The sequence below is a fragment of the Salvia splendens genome, chromosome 13 (genome assembly GCF_004379255.2).
Source record: "Salvia splendens isolate huo1 chromosome 13, SspV2, whole genome shotgun sequence".
NCBI classification, from domain to species: domain Eukaryota; kingdom Viridiplantae; phylum Streptophyta; class Magnoliopsida; order Lamiales; family Lamiaceae; genus Salvia; species Salvia splendens.
In genome coordinates this window covers 31,839,329-31,855,633 of record NC_056044.1, presented here as the reverse complement: position 1 = coordinate 31,855,633, position 16,305 = coordinate 31,839,329, and the positions used below count along the sequence as shown (strand labels likewise).

Genomic DNA, 16,305 nt, shown 5'->3' with positions numbered 1-16,305 from the left:
ATATTACCGTTTTTTCTTTTTTTAATTTTTTTTACTCTAAATACTCCTAAATCATCTCCATTTCCTCTCCAATTTTCATCATCATTTCACACACAAAAACACATCTATTCTTCCCAAATTATCTCCATTTCCTCTCCAATTTTCATCTAACCTCTCATCACAAAATGTCCGGCGATGGAAACTCTGGTGGTGGCTGCTCCGGCGGGTTCGACATCAACGCGTTCGGCGACTGAGGGGCATGTACAATGTCCTGGGTGGTGGTTCCGGTTCGTTGACGCCGGGCACCCACGGTTCGTCGACGCCGGGGGGGTACCAACCACCCCATTTTGATGTGGATGCATACGCCCGTCCCTCCACCCCGAGGTATTAGCAGGGATTATCCCAGATTCGGGAGGATTATTCGGTTGAACCGACTCCGGAAGTAGGCTGAGGCGATGGAGGAGGCCGAGGCGGTGGAAGCTCCATGGCGGAGGCGGAGGCGGACGAGGAGGAGGAGGAGGAGGATCTAGGCCGGCATCCGTACAGCCCCAAGGAAACGCTGGCTGTGTACAACGTCTGTAACCATATGTACCTATAGAATACGTAATATATAATTTCGCGACGAAAATAAATGTGGAAGTACGAAATACGAGGCAAGTAGCCTATGGGAAATAAAAGTCGACATACTGTGACATGATCAAATGCGAAATCAAACAGAATGAGTGAACCATCCACCTTGAGCACCCAAGTTTATTTTTTTGGCATGATGCAATCATCATACCCTTATCTTGTATACACATCTATATGTACCCATTCCATACTCTCAACATCATTCAGAGCCATATATCTTCTTTGTTCTTTCCTATCTTGAGCTGATGTTGAGATTTTCCTTCTATGTAGATGGTTGGATCATATTTTGCCCAGATGCGTAATAGATACGCCAAAAATAGAAATTTCCCCGTGGAGAAATATAGGGATTATGAATGGGATGGAAGGACTGACCTCATGAGTTACGTCACTGAATTTTGAATCTTTGGATGGACGCCTATGCGTTCGGGCGAGCCACCCACCATGCTGGAATCACAAAGCTTATTCACACTCTACCGCTCATCTGGAGTCAGTGGGTAGCTCAAGCGGCAGAATCGTTTACGTGGTATAGCCTGCCCGAATACACACCGCGTGGGGACTTGCCCGGTCTTCTGGAAGTACTACTTCCGGCCTTAATAAGGGCAGCTGACGGACCACCACGTTCTCCACCACCACAGATTTATCCGCCTGAGCAAACACATGCAAGGAAGTTTCGATCTGATAGTGAGCCACATGTCTCACGTGTGCCCCGAAGAACAAGGCCCGGGATGCGCACTTCGGCCCCTTTAAGAATAGGAAGGGAGGTCGAGAAAATAATCACGACAGTTCCTTCCCCAGTTCGCATTGAAGGAGAAGACGAGGAGAAAGAGGAGGAACCCCTCGAGGAAGAAGAGGAACCCCTCGAGGAGGAAGAGAACTCGCATATGGAGACTGATGGTGAGGCCGAGGAGGAGGAGGAGTGGGAGGAAGAAGAAGTTCGAGATTGATAGTCATGGTTTAGTTTGCTTCATTTTAGTTTTCCTTTTGTTGTGATACCGTTTTTTTTTGCTAAGACTATTTATTGTTTTATCTCCACATTCTATTTTTTCCTACTTCGTTGCTGTGATTGATACTAAGACCTCTTGGAGGCAACATTTTAATGAAGTGTGTTTTTATTAATTGAATTTGTTGGAAATAAAAATAAAAAATGAAATTGAATGAATAGTAATTTAAGAGGCGGTTAAGGGACGGATAAGAGATGGAGGGTTGCAGGTTCCGTCCCTTAGTTAAGAGAAGGAGTAAAAAAGTATAGTGAGGGCCCATGAATAGTAATTTAAGGGACGGATAAGAGACAGCGTTGCAGATGGCCTTAGGACGGGCATCAACAGTAGTAGACAAATCATATCATATCATATCTTAACTATTCATCATGAGTTGTACTCCAATCAATTCACAAATCACACTATTCTATCCGTTCCTGGAATGTATGAATTAGTATTTTCTTATTAGTCCGTCCCATAAAAATATGAATTTTCTTATTTTGGAATAGTTAAACAACACAGTACCCCTACACATCATTTTATTTACAATTTATACAAGTACACTATGCTACTAATGATGTAGAGCTCACTTTCTATTAAAACTACCTACAATATCATTTCTCTCTCTTACTTTACCAATTATGCACTGTCAAATAAATATTCATACCTTTCAAGGAACGGAGGAGGAAGTAGAATTATTTTTCAACTATTCAGGATTAAGGTATGGTAAATAGACATGGATTTATTTCAAGAGAGGACTTAAATATGTTCAACAACAAAGATTTGAAGAAAATCAAAAGTATGATAAATAATTTATCCAAAAATTAAGAAATATTTTTTTGGAAGCCAACAATATAGTTGACTTTGAGGCCAAGAAACCAATCAATTTCAAATTTTCACAAGTAAAAGGTATAAATACCAATCCTGTATCTTGAATGGTTATTGGTAGGATTTGTTATCGTGTTGGTAGTTACATATCAATTAATTTGTATTAAAATAATTATACAAGGATGACTTTGTGGAAGTGGAGGAACCCTCCCAGTCAACGAGAGTTAGGTCAATGTTCACACATTACTACTCAAAAAGATATGTTGATGCCCATAAAAAGAGTGGAGTATATAACATACCTTATTCATTTTTCTTTCTTCAAAAATATGAAAATAAATTGACGACGTTTTTCTGTTTTAAATGTTCCACCTTTATTTTCTAGTAACATGTTTCATGAACGTGTTCGATCACATTACTTCAAAGGTATCTAAGAGTACTTTCCTTTGTATGATAAGATGCCAAATTTGTGCAGTTTTGCTATTTTTATTAGTACATCACATTCTCTATCTTAAGTTTATACCCTTTTATACATCTTAATTTGGGATTGCATAATTGTGTAGAACAAAATAGACAAGAGATTCTTCGATTGTTATTAGTAAATTACTAAATGTTTACACAATGTTAAGTGTTTATACTTTACACTGTGTTTGCTCAAATTAACAATCTTACATTTTCCAAATTATATCCTCTAACAAACTTCTTCATGAACTGATGAGATGAATACTAAAATTGAGACGAATTTTAGCAAGTCAAAAGTCGAATAAATCATGAATAGCTTAGTTCAGTGGTAGAGCCACCTTATGCACACCAAGGGCAAATTGCCCCCTCAATTTTACATAATTTTCCATACATATAACCTATTTATTTCAATATATTTATTAAATAACTAATTACTTCCTAGTCTGTAGGAAGTAGTCTGGAGTATTAAAAAGCTCAATGCTGCTAATAAAATTTGCTTGCTGCAGTAGTCCGGCGTAATTCATTTACAATTTCACATTCCCATTTACTATTTTACAAAAATAAACAATTAAAACTTAAAAGCCCAAAATGCCCCTTCCAGAACATGGGATTAAATAAACATTTGCACCCATAAATTTCAAACGTTTGACCAGAATTCCGTTATTAATTACCTCCATAAAGAAAACAAAAAGAAGATAAAAATTCCAAATAAAATCACATGTGATTGTATATCCTCTAGTTGACTAACTTTTTTCTGCGAATATGAAAAGGAGATATTTAGTGTTAAATAGGAAGGAAATAAAATAAAAAATAGAATAAAATAAAGAGATAAAATATAATAAAATACTGAGAAAATATTACCTTATGCTAAAATAGAAATGGCTTATTATCTTGAAATTTACTGAAATGCAAAATAATTCAATTAATAACGAATGAAAGGAAGTATTCTCTTAGTACATGAATAAGAGTCTCAATTCATTTTTACCGTGAATAGTAAGCCCATATTCCATTCGCTCATTTAAAATTTTTTAGCATTTCTTAAAACTCGTATTGAAAAATGGAGGAAGCACTTGTTATTTAATGAAAACACCTCCATTTCCATAAAAATAAACTCATCCAATAACCACCACTCTACGCCGCCATGGCCGCCCACCTCCTCCTCTTCGCGGCGGCGCTGCTATCCTACGCCGCGATCCCGTCCCTCTCCCTCCCACCCTGCCCCCCGTGCGGGCCCACCCCGGTCCCCTACCCCCTGAGCACCGCCCCCACCTGCGGCGACCCTGCCTACAAAATCCGGTGCTCCGCCGCCTCCACCCTCCTCTTCGACTCCTCCAACAACACCTATCCCATCGCCTCCATCTCCCCCTCCACCCAGCGCCTCACCATCACCCCCCCTCCCCTCCCTCCCAACACCTGCCTCGCCGCCGACCTCCCCTCCAACGGCCTCCAGCTCAGCCCCTCCGCCCCCTTCAACATCACCAGCAGCAACACCATCTTCTACCTCAACTGCACCGACTCCATCCTCAACTCCCCCCTCAACTGCACCTCCACCAGCCTCTGCCACGTCTACAGCAACGCCACCGCCAGCCCCTGCCGCGGCACCCAGTGCTGCGCCTTCAGGGCTGGCGGCTCCACCACGGCCTACCAGATCCGGGTCAGGGAGGAGGGCTGCCGGGCCTACCGCAGCTTCGTCAACCTGGATCCGGACTTGCCCGTGGCGAGGTGGCCGCAGCCGGCGGTGGAGCTGCTCTGGCTTCTGCCGCCTGAGCCCGTCTGCGCGGCCCAGGCGGATTGCGGATCCGGTTCGACCTGCGGGCCGGACCGGTACTCGGGCGGATCGGTCAGAAGGTGCTTTTGTAATTCGGGTCTGGAGTGGGACCCGGTTTCTGGACTATGTGCTCTAGGTTGGTTTTTTTTTTGTATATTTGGAACATTTATTAATTACTCCTATTAATGATGTGTCATTAATTTTGATACTAATTTAAATCTAATGTTGATATGTAGAGTGTAAAGATCCAGACGGTTGTGGCAAAGATCGAACTGCGCTTATTACAGGTAATTTATTCCTATAATGATATATATAGATTAATGACACAAAATTCATGAGATCAGACACGATGAACAAAGTCTGTTGTCGGTCTTAGAAAACAGAGGTAATGCGATTAACTCCAATCCAACTTATGTCCACTGTTGTATTGTGTTGTGTATACATGAATGAGTTTTTGATTAGTTATACTAGTTGGATAGTGTTAGATCACCTAGTAAAAACGACATTTATTATTTTATTGGGCATAGCCATTTGACCTTTATATGACCAAGACTTGGTAGATTTTATTTGTTTCTTTTTGTATGTGAATATTGGTGGAAGAAGGGGACTTTATTATTACCAGTCATAATGAATTAGGAAGAAAAATATTCCCACTAGAATAATGACTAATGAGATATGGAGTTTAATTTTGTGTCGATGTGTACAGTCTGTTTGAATAAAATTCAATGTACATAACATGGTAGGGTATGCTAAAGTTGACTTTTTTGTTATAGAGATCATGTTCTCTATCAATAATTCAAACTTGAGTGAATTTTGTTTGAGCTCTCGATTTGAATAATTTAATATTTTCACACTGCAGAAAAAAAGGATGTACATTTTTTCCATTGCTAGTATACTACTCCCTCCGTCCCTTACTTCACTCCTGGTCTGCATTTAATAATATAATGATGATTTAATAAATTAACAAATTCCAATAGTATTACTAAAACTAATAGTAACAATTTATGCAGGTGTGACCGTTGGCCTTGGGGTGGCGCTACTAGCATCCCTGATCGGCTTCTTCTTCTACCGGCGCCACCAGCGCATCAAGCGCGAGCAGGATCGCCTCACGCGCGAGCGTGAGGAGATCCTCAACGCCGGTGGAGGTAAATCCGCGAAGGTCTTCACCGGCAAAGAGATAAAGAAGGCAACCAACAACTTCGCCAAGGACCGCCTCCTCGGCGCAGGCGGCTACGGCGAAGTCTACAAGGGCATCCTCGACGACGGCACCGTAGTCGCTGTCAAGTGCGCCAAGCTCGGAAACTCCAAGAGCACGGACCAGGTCCTCAACGAAGTCCGGATCCTGTGCCAGGTCAACCACAGAAGCCTCGTAGGCCTGCTTGGCTGCTGCGTAGAGCTGCAGCAGCCACTGCTAGTCTACGAGTACATCTCTAATGGGACCCTCCTAGACTACCTAGGAGGCCCCAAGAGAGAGCTTCTCTCTTGGAAACGCCGCCTCAGCATTGCCCACGCGACTGCTGAAGGCCTGGCCTACCTCCACTTCTCAGCAGTGCCACCCATCTACCACCGCGACGTCAAGTCAAGCAACATTTTACTCGACGAGAAGTTGAACGGGAAGGTGTCCGATTTTGGGCTCTCGCGCCTGGCCCACACGGATATGAGCCACATATCCACGTGCGCCCAAGGCACGCTCGGGTATTTGGACCCAGAGTATTACAGGAACTACCAGCTTACAGACAAGAGCGATGTTTACAGTTTTGGAGTTGTTCTGCTGGAGCTGCTGACGTCGCAGAGGGCGATCGACTTTAACAGGGACGCAGACGACGTGAACTTGGCGGTGTACGTGCAGCGGCTGGTGGAGGCGGAGAGGGTGATGGAAGCGGTGGATCCGGGGCTGAAGGAGGGGGCGAGCGGCTTGGAGCTGGAGACGATGAAGGCGTTGGGGTTCCTCGCGGTCGGGTGCTTGGAGGAGCGGCGCCAGAATAGGCCGTCGATGAAGGAGGTGGCGGAGGAGATTGAGTATATCATTAGTATTGCGACGGCGAAGCCCGCCGAGGCTTAGCTCTGATCGGAATTAATATACATATATGCATACCGATAGTTATGATGGGTTTTTTTGGAGGGAGCTCTTTCTTTGTTTTTCTCCTTTGGTTTTTAATCCTACACTTGAATGTTGATTTCACTTATTGTACATAGTTTGTGGTTAGCTAGTGAACACTTTTTCTTTGAATATTTCCATTTTAAATACAATCTTCTAGCTAGAATAATCTCAATATTCATGAATCACAAACAATATCATTAAAAAATTATCTTCAATTTGAAATTTGGGGGAAAAGGAGAATTTTATGGCTTTGTAGTGTGAATCAGCAATGTTTGATCCTTATGACCTTAATCTTGATCCAATGTGGAGTTGGGTTAGTTCGTTGTACCCTACGTGACTTGTTTAGGAATGACCAAGTCACGGGCTAGTTCGTTATTCCAAGAGGAATTGTAACGAATCTGGTGATTTGGAGCTACTAAGGTCTAGTCAGGATACACAAATCCCTTTGAATTCGAATTCCAAGATATTCTTTGTTTCGGTTTTGAATTCTAATTGAGAACTAAGATGTCTAAGTTTCGAGTCCTCCTATCTCCAACTCGTGATATAGTAGCATATAAAAGCCCATATAGTAGAACTCGATTTCTTGTTTCGGTTGTTCGATCTATCATTCATTTGCGTTGATACGATCCATCCATTAAGCGATCCCACCATTCGTCGGAGGCTAGAATCCTTCCATCCAACACTGATCCATTTATCCATTTGGTGGCTTCGTTTTGAACTGATTTTTTTCCCAACCTGGAACTACTAAAAGCCTATAACTTCTTGTCATTCAAGAAAGTTTTGAGCATCCTCAAATAGTAAAAGAGAAGAGTAGTAAAGGTGAAGAGTTTACCTCAAATAGTCAAAAGGTAGTTAAAAAAGTTGATAGCTGTGTTATATATGGAGCCTGACAGCTACAGCTCAGCTGTACCTTTTTGTATGAAAACGTTGCAGATAAGGCAATAATTGTTTAGGTTATTAATACTGCCAAACCAGAAACCACTCATAGTAGTATTAACTTCTTTCTTTGCCCTCTTGCAATTTCTACTATGAGAATTGAGAACCATTTCTCATGTAATGATATAACGAATTTCCATATGAATGAAGGAAGGAAGAAGGGAGGAGCTTTTATTCTCTAAATAAAATTATAATTTTATATTGTAATAAAAAAATGACATATTATCTTAAAGAAACATACAAATCAAGAGGTAGTTATAGCGTGTCGACCTACCCTAAAAGAAAGTTAGACTCTCGCGGTGATCTGGGGGCAATCGCCCTCTCCAAGCTCCCGCCCCTTTAAATTTATCGTTATTCACTTATATTAAAATCGGATCACACATTTAAATGAAATGATCTTTCATTCAGTCAAATATCGATTGCAAAGTAGGAAAATATTCAAACGAAAATTTTCTTAAACTGTATGTGTTGTGCAATAAATTCGTCCGTGTTGTGTATTACGAATTTGTTATCACATAATGCTTTAACTCTAATAAAACTTATTCCCATCAACGAAAACTTTTCACTAATAATAATTAAATCGCTTTTTATGTATATTTCTCTTACCAAATTTATATTTCACGAACAAAAATAAGTATTTTTCACAATTTATAAAAAAATAAAACAACACAAAGAAAGAAACATACAACAAACAAAACAAAATAAGTGAAGTTATTGGGTGTGGCGTTAGAAAAAAATGGCATGGCAATGGCACCCACCAATTATTACAATGGATATATATTTATTAATTCCAAGAGGAAGAGCTTCGCTGTCCGGTCCACATCGTCAATCCACACCGACACACACACCACACTGCACATAAATTCCACCAACAACGCTTCTGTTGTGGTGGTTTCTCCTTCAACACCAGGGGGAATTTTCTCCACCAATTCCTTCCAATCGCTTCTTCAAGGTTTGATCTTTTTTCCCAACGTGATCTGGGTTTCTGCTGGAATTCACATTTGATACGATTCATAGCTTGTTCTAGATTTTTGTGCTGTCAATTTTATGATATTTAACAATGTGAATGTTTGAATCGAGCCGTTTGTTGAAGGAGCTGATTTATAGTGATTTCTGTTATGGGGTTGCTTTATTTTTTTGTTTTTTTGTATGTAAACATATATTCTTGCTGATTGAATTGTGGAAAGGTGTGTTTTAATGCATCCGTTTTTGCTGTGCTTTTTTGGATCAGATATAAATTTGGAGTCTTTGAGTGACTAAATGGTGTTTTGCTGTGAATGAGGTTATAATTGGATAGTGTGCCATTTTCTTGATCATTTTTTTTCTAGATGTGTCTATCATATTCATGAATTAGGTTATGGTAAGTCGGTATTTTGTGTATTACTATATGTTGATCAAGACTGAGTAAGATCTTGAGGTTTTAATCTAACCCGAAAAGGAAGTAGGTAAGAGGTTTACAACCGTGATCTCTCCGCTATTTCTGATCGAATTAAGTTCACGCGTTAGTTTCGTGGAGGTTTAGGCCGTGCCACACAAGAAATGTTAGTTTCATTGAAACGGCTTCCCTCAATTGCACTTTACCTATAAGTTAGTGTAGCGAAATTCGACAAGAAACTTAGAGGGAAAGTTCATCTGTGTACTTTAGAGTGGAAGCTGGTTGTTTGTTGGTATTACTTTTACTTTCTTTTTGTTTCTTTTATATATTTTTGGAATTCAACATTTAGATGCAGAGTTAGATCTTAATGATTTTCATTAAACTCTTGTAGATGGACCCCACCCACAACTATGGTATGGTTGCAGAATGAGTACTGTATCTAGTTTATCCTCTAGAAATTCTTGTTTTTGTCACGAAATCAACGTATCCAACTTTGGTATAGCTGGAAAATTTGTTTCTTTCTTCAGCTAAAGCTTTGGATGTTTTCTCTTGCGTTCCTAGCTACTGCGTTGATCACATAGCACATCTGTTGATATCCGACTTCCCAAAATGTTTTGATCTTTCCCTTTCCAATTCTTTTTGTTACTTTCTTCTTTCCACTTATTACTATCGTGCTTATTTTATGCTCTGAAGGGCCAACAAACTTGATGTGAGCATGCCATTTGTCATTATATTCCATTACCGATGTCAATATAGAGTTTCGTTTGAGCTACATAAACAGAGAAAGGGTTAAGGACGAATATTTATAACTCTTCTTTTACAGGATTTTTAGAACATCATAGCTAAGATGAAGGCACTTATTCTTGTTGGAGGGTTTGGAACCAGATTGAGGCCGTTGACACTCAGCGTGCCAAAGCCACTTGTTGATTTTGGAAACAAGCCCATGATTTTGCATCAGGTATGTTATATTCTTAATTATATTAGCTTGCAATCATGTCGTATGTTGATTCATGACTGCATCAGGGACCAAGATATATATCTATTTTCTTCTATATGTACTCTGACGATAATATTTAACAACGAATCAGATAGAAGCCCTCAAGGCTATTGGGGTTACTGAAGTGGTCTTGGCAATCAATTATCAGCCAGAGGTAACCTGTCGATCGACTCTCAGTTTCTACCATTGTAAAATTTTCATATTGAAAATCTAGTTTTAAGTGGATTATCATTGCTAAATATGGACCTTTTCAGGTAATGATGAACTTCTTGAAGGATTTCGAGGCAAAGCTCGGGATAAAGATTACATGCTCACAAGAGACCGAGCCTCTCGGTACTGCAGGTCCCCTTGCTTTAGCTAGGGACAAACTTATTGATGATTCTGGCGAGCCATTTTTCGTACTTAACAGTGATGTCATCAGTGAATACCCGCTAAAAGACATGATCGAATTCCACAAATCCCACGGAGGAGAGGCTTCTATCATGGTGACCAAGGTAGTATCTCGATACTCCAGTCGCATTATTTCTCGGATCTGTGTGTGACAAAGATTAATTTAAATAGCCAATATAGGTGGACGAGCCTTCAAAATATGGCGTTGTCATTATGGAAGAGTCGACTGGGAAGGTCGAGAGGTTTGTCGAGAAGCCAAAGATATTCGTGGGTAACAAGATCAATGCTGGCATCTATCTGCTCAACCCCTCAGTTCTGGACCGTATTGAGCTACGGCCCACCTCCATCGAAAAAGAGGTATTCCCAAAAATTGCAGCCGAGAAAAAGCTGTACGCGATGGTGCTGTCGGGATTCTGGATGGACATCGGGCAGCCAAAGGACTACATCACCGGCCTGAGACTTTACTTAGACTCCTTGAGGAAGCAGTCGTCTCCGCTGCTGGCCTCTGGCACTAATATAATCGGCAACGTCTTGGTGGACGAAACTGCCAAAATCGGCGAGGGATGCTTGATCGGCCCCGACGTTGCAATTGGCCCCGGCTGCGTTGTCGAGTCGGGCGTGAGGCTGTCTCGCTGCACAGTCATGCGGGGAGTCCGGATCAAGAAACACGCTTGCGTTTCGGGCAGTATCATCGGCTGGCACTCCACTGTCGGTCAGTGGGCTCGGGCGGAGAACATGACCATCCTAGGCGAAGATGTCCACGTCGGGGATGAGGTCTACAGTAACGGCGGCGTGGTCTTGCCTCACAAGGAGATCAAGTCCAGCATCCTGAAGCCAGAGATTGTGATGTGAGGTCTGTTCTATTACCAAATCTTGTTTACTAAGCTATACTATGTCTGAAATATGTAATGGTTTGTGATTTGTTCTAGTGCTTCTTCGATTCTTGATTTTGATTTTTGATTTAACCAACTGTAGAAGTCAGTCCCTGCCTTGGATTTGTGTGTCAATTATGTGATGTGATCTTGTAAATAGAAATAAGTTTAAATTAAGCATTGTTTCTTGGTAACTTTTTTTGTGGATGTATTGTATAAGGATGATGAATTGTTTTGGATGTGTAATCTCTTCAAATTAGATTGCAGAATTTTGGTACATTATTTTGCATCTCAATATTCAATAGTATCAAATTTATACTTTTATTTTGTTATATGAATTAATAATTACTAATAATTAAATGAATGGGGTCCTCTTTTGGGTTGGGTTTGGATTTTGTGGCAGCTAATCTTTTCACATACCTAATTTCTTTCATCAATTTTATATAGGAAAGGTCCAAATCAATTTATTTCATCCAATTTTCTAACGTAGAAAATCATGCAAAATAAGTAACACCTTAGGCGACATGGATCCTTTTTTTTAAAGAAGATACGTCTTGGGCTAATTATTTCAATTGTCCTTTAGCAGATCATTATATTATAAATCATGATTGATTGTTTAAATTGATATATTATCCATAGTTTATCTTATGTACACTTTATAATATTTTTCAACTGTATATAAAATGGACGAAAAATTGACATAAACATAAAGTAGCATTCATTTTTTTGTATGAAAATGATTTGACATTAGCTGACATTATTGCGTTGCACAGCTAAAAAGATCAAAAATCGATTGTTCTTGATAGACAATCAATCTTTGGACAATTTACATGTCAGCTTCTACCTCCGTCCTGCTTAAGATGATACGTTTTCCTTTTTAGTTTGTCTCACCTAAAATGACACATTTCCTTTTCGAAAATTTTCTCTCCCAAATTAATACACCTAACCACTTTATCTAACTCCTATTAAAATATTCATCTTTCTTTCTCTCTCTATTTTGATTTTACAACACCTTTTCTCTCTTCAATTAAACACTTTAACCAATAACTCCTAAAATCACGTGCCGGCTAAGAAATGTGTCATCTTAGCCGGGACAGAGGGAGTACATCATTGATAGTATATTAAAACTTTGAAATAATTTTGATGGAGTCCAAATTTCAAAATGAATTAATATATGCAAGACAGTTAACCAGAAACCAGAATCCTTACAAAGTTCCAACCAAATTTGTAGCATTTGAGAATATACACAGACACCAGTGCTTACAATATAAGAATACACCAGCAACCAACGACTACATACTAAACTGTGGAAAAAACGTTTACAAGGCTAGTAAGTCCAGTTCTGTACTCAAACATAGAAAAACACGATAAAGTACAAGTTAGGGGAAAAACCACATCTTGATGAAGATTGACAAACCCATTTGCAGCACGAATGCTGAGACGACCACAATCATAGTATCAGCGGTTTGTACATAATTCTTGAGGTTCAAACTGACAAAGCTGGCTGATGCAGCACCAGCAACCAATATGATAATCCACCGAAGAAATTCAAGGGGAATCAGCAACAGAAACTGGACAGGCAATGAAAAACAAGCATCAGATATTGCGCACGGAAAAAAACTAGGGAAAGACTGTTGATGAGAAGCAAAATGCAGCCAATAGATCGTCTCAACTCTCAAGCAGCACAAGCTTCTGTCATCTAACAGGTATTTAAAAGCATATAATGCCATTTTCATGATGGAATCGATCCAACTGTTCAATCAAATCCATCTTCATCAAGCAGTGAGGCTCAAAAGGCATTCCCCAAGTGAAAAAAGAGAAAAAATAGGGGAAAAGAGAAAAGAGGTACTTCATGTAACAAGACTATTGGAGCAATTACAAGTTCACAAAACATTAGCATTAACCGAATTTTTTTGTTTAGTACTCCGTAGTATTAGTAGACACTAAGAATTTAAAACTGCTCTGAAGGGTTGCGAACAGTTTTATAGGGAAATAAACAATTGTTAGAACTTGAACACCAAAAAATGGAGGTGAGTGGGAAAAAAGATACTTACAGAAATCAAGATGAAAATGAAAAGAGAATATCCCCACAAGCACCAAAAGCGTACGAGGCTGACACTTGCACCCAAGTACTGAAGCAAAAAGTAATATCCCAGCGGAACTATGAGCGCATATCCATAAATGGAGCCTGCTGCGACATTTACATAGTTGACATCAAATGTCCATGTGATATTTGGGTTGCCTTTGCTGTTCATTAAGTAGGTGGCACAATTTCCAAGCGAGGCAATCACAAAAACCAATGTAGTAGAGATCCAGACAAGCCCATAGCTGAAAATAGAAAGAAATGAGCAATGTCATGGGGAGCCGCAAAAATAATCAAGTCACAACATTTCTGTTTATGAATTCAGATTTTGAGAAGAAATATATTTTCAAGCAAACCCCTTATAAATAAAAATTGCAACCACAAAGGCAAAGATCGGTACGGCAAGTAGTTGATACGATATCCAACAATTTCATGGATTGTTCATCATCAAACTTACAGGTCTGGGTTTGCATCAATCTTGTTGACAAAGTCTCCGGTTGTAGGATACAAAGAACTTATCAATCTGTTCAAAACAATGTCGGTGTCTACATTAAAATATTGTGTGTATGAATAGATGCTGAATAATCCCTTCCAGTTGTTTGTTGGCTGTGGACCACCATCATCTGAGAACATACACATATATAGCTAACTTGAGAACCTAGAATGATTAAGTAGTTTCAAATGTAAACTGAAGAAATATGTCTTTTAACAAAGAGGGGGACAGAATGCAATTCACGCTGTATGTACAAGGGTATATTAACTAATGAGCATGTTGTTTGTCATGGTAAAAGCATGATTATTCGAGCTACTTTCAAGTGACAACATTTGATTGTGATATTGACTCGCCAGCACTAATAAGCATGTCATGCCAATTGCTAAATTCTCATTTCTTCATATGCATTATCTCATTACATTTCAAGGGGGGCATTGGCACGGTTTATGGCCACAGCCCACAGCTCAATCTGAAAGTTATCACTTATTGTACAAAATCCTGAAATCACAATACTTAAGCAAGCTGCACAAACTAGACTATAATTGAAACTAAAATTTTCTCTACGAATTCCAGTAAATGATTATCTCCCTTATCCTCCCAAAGAATAATAATGTTTTAAATGCTCAACCTAAAGGATCAAGCAAAAGTTGAATTAACCATGGAAATTAAAGATCAGAATGATTTATTACCACCCCCATCCCATTCCTACACGCAACAATTGATGGCAATTTCTCTTGAATGGAAGTCTAATTTTCCACCTAGAAATCATGTGTTCCGATCGAGTAGAGCTTCTTACATGTAGAGTCAAACGCTATACTGCTCCAACTAGCTTCCTAGTGTCCTATATAATTCTTCAACAGTAATAGGCTGATAGCTACCTTCGTTTCAGAACTATTCTAGGATTTCGTTGGTTGAAAATGGTGATTCTGCTCATGCAGCTACAATCGAGAAACAAGCAAAAGAAAAACTAAGGTTTGCTAGTTGACAAAGCATAGCTAATACTCTAATAGAGAAAAGAACTATTTTTTAAACAATAGCACAATACAATCACAGGATGCAGTAGTTAAATACTCCATGATCCCTGCAAAATAAACAATTCACGTAAATATAGGATTCTATTACTTACCAGCATTACCGCTGGGACCACCTATCGTTTGGTAGCCCTGACCATTATTAGTATTGGGGGGAAATATTTGCAAGTTTGCTCCTGGAACTACATGAAATTCAGAGTCAGTGAATGCATTATTATTGAATAAAATTAGCAAATACAAATGAAACTTTTAAAAGATCTTGTACCTTCTGGCAGGTTAGCGGGTTTCTTATCTTCACTAATAACAGCCTGTGCATATCCAGGCACATCATAAAACAAATCAATAAATTCAAATTCGCAATCAGATTATATCTTGGCTAGGAGCCATTTATATCTATTCTTCAAAAATATGTAGCTTAATCTTAATGGAATAACAAATTGACAATCAAACCCATGCCTAAAAGCTTAGGTCAAAATGTAGCCATCATAAACAGGAAAAGAGTAACTCAAACCTCAATTGAGTAAATACGATCTATTACAGTATAGACCAAGAAGCTAACATTCTATCATTCCCAATTACTTGGACAAAATAAAACATAGACAAGGGAAACCCTCACAAATGAAAAACGTGATAGAAAAGGAAACCCACTTAACTTAATGCTCAAATTCCAGGAGAATCTTCCTTCCAGACCTCAAATTCATGCTAAAACAATTCTCTATTGCAAATATCACAATGTGATAACTTAAACACAAAACTGATCCAAGCAATACTCCCCGCCCTAAAAAAGTGCCCCAAAAGGCACAATTACAAAAACATGCATATGCAATTTTCGGCCTATACAGAGAAAATAGCTATGGGATTTCGATTATCGTACCGGCACAGATCCAACAAAGTGGCTGCTGGGGATGTTGGTGAAGGATTCGTCCATTGATTCAAGCAGCTCAGCAGACAAGAGAAAACTTCGTGTTAATATTCATGTTATATTGGGTTGATTGTTGAATTATGAAGAAAAGTTGGGGCGAAATTTTGAACCCGAGTTTGTTATTCGGTGTTTCGCCGGGCTGCCCCGACCCGAATATTAAGGCTGTTAATTTACAAAAATATTTTATAAGAGTGGTGATAATTCAATTATACAACTACTATGCATTTAGGATTTAGCTATTTTATATTTTTTTCAAGACAAAATACAAATTATTTGTATCCCATATAAAGATTTTATTACTATGTCTCACTGTATCCTATTATAAATTTCACTAATATTATTTTTCACTAAATTTTAAAACTATACACTTGCTAATTATGGATTAATCAACCCTAATAATTAATCATTAGTTCAAACTTTAAAACATGTCAATTATATATAAAAATAGTTTATAAATTGGTTAG

General features: G+C 39.1%; 3 protein-coding genes across 3 annotated transcripts; 2 read left to right on the top strand and 1 right to left on the bottom strand.

Annotated features, from left to right (window-relative positions):
* The first annotated feature begins 3,986 nt into the window (after positions 1–3,986).
* Positions 3,987–6,886, top strand: LOC121762478 (wall-associated receptor kinase-like 20). Its single transcript, XM_042158361.1, has 3 exons — positions 3,987–4,777; positions 4,878–4,928; positions 5,652–6,886. Exons 1-3 carry the CDS (start codon positions 4,015–4,017, stop codon positions 6,701–6,703), a joined length of 1,866 nt encoding a protein of 621 aa, XP_042014295.1. The 5' UTR covers positions 3,987–4,014; the 3' UTR covers positions 6,704–6,886.
* Positions 6,887–8,475: 1,589 nt separating this feature from the next.
* LOC121760250 (mannose-1-phosphate guanylyltransferase 1-like) lies at positions 8,476–11,551 on the top strand. Its single transcript, XM_042155896.1, has 5 exons — positions 8,476–8,630; positions 9,877–10,011; positions 10,142–10,204; positions 10,305–10,544; positions 10,621–11,551. The coding sequence occupies exons 2-5, from the start codon at positions 9,901–9,903 to the stop codon at positions 11,290–11,292; spliced, it is 1,086 nt and encodes a 361-aa protein (XP_042011830.1). The 5' UTR covers positions 8,476–8,630; positions 9,877–9,900; the 3' UTR covers positions 11,293–11,551.
* A 916-nt stretch (positions 11,552–12,467) lies between these two features.
* On the bottom strand, positions 12,468–15,909 carry LOC121762796 (protein YIPF1 homolog). The gene is made up of 6 exons (XM_042158797.1): positions 15,794–15,909; positions 15,185–15,227; positions 15,015–15,101; positions 13,853–14,018; positions 13,367–13,640; positions 12,468–12,883 (listed from the first exon to the last, which is right to left on the bottom strand). Exons 1-6 carry the CDS (start codon positions 15,845–15,847, stop codon positions 12,692–12,694), a joined length of 816 nt encoding a protein of 271 aa, XP_042014731.1. The 5' UTR covers positions 15,848–15,909; the 3' UTR covers positions 12,468–12,691.
* Positions 15,910–16,305: the final 396 nt, after the last annotated feature.

Bases quoted from the DNA above. Each gene is read 5' to 3' on its own strand.
- LOC121762478 (XM_042158361.1), top strand. From the start codon at position 4,015: ATGGCCGCCCACCTCCTCCTCTTCGCGGCGGCGCTGCTATCCTACGCC. The intron at 4,778-4,877 runs GTTGGTTTTTTT...GTTGATATGTAG, and splicing joins TTCTGGACTATGTGCTCTAG to AGTGTAAAGATCCAGACGGT. The intron at 4,929-5,651 runs GTAATTTATTCC...CAATTTATGCAG, and splicing joins TCGAACTGCGCTTATTACAG to GTGTGACCGTTGGCCTTGGG.
- LOC121760250 (XM_042155896.1), top strand. From the start codon at position 9,901: ATGAAGGCACTTATTCTTGTTGGAGGGTTTGGAACCAGATTGAGGCCG. The intron at 10,205-10,304 runs GTAACCTGTCGA...GGACCTTTTCAG, and splicing joins CAATCAATTATCAGCCAGAG to GTAATGATGAACTTCTTGAA. The intron at 10,545-10,620 runs GTAGTATCTCGA...TAGCCAATATAG, and splicing joins CTTCTATCATGGTGACCAAG to GTGGACGAGCCTTCAAAATA.
- LOC121762796 (XM_042158797.1), bottom strand. From the start codon at position 15,847: ATGGACGAATCCTTCACCAACATCCCCAGCAGCCACTTTGTTGGATCT. The intron at 15,228-15,793 runs GTACGATAATCG...GGATATGCACAG, and splicing joins ACTTTGTTGGATCTGTGCCG to GCTGTTATTAGTGAAGATAA. The intron at 13,641-13,852 runs GTAAGTTTGATG...TTCTATTTTCAG, and splicing joins ATTGATGCAAACCCAGACCT to CTATGGGCTTGTCTGGATCT.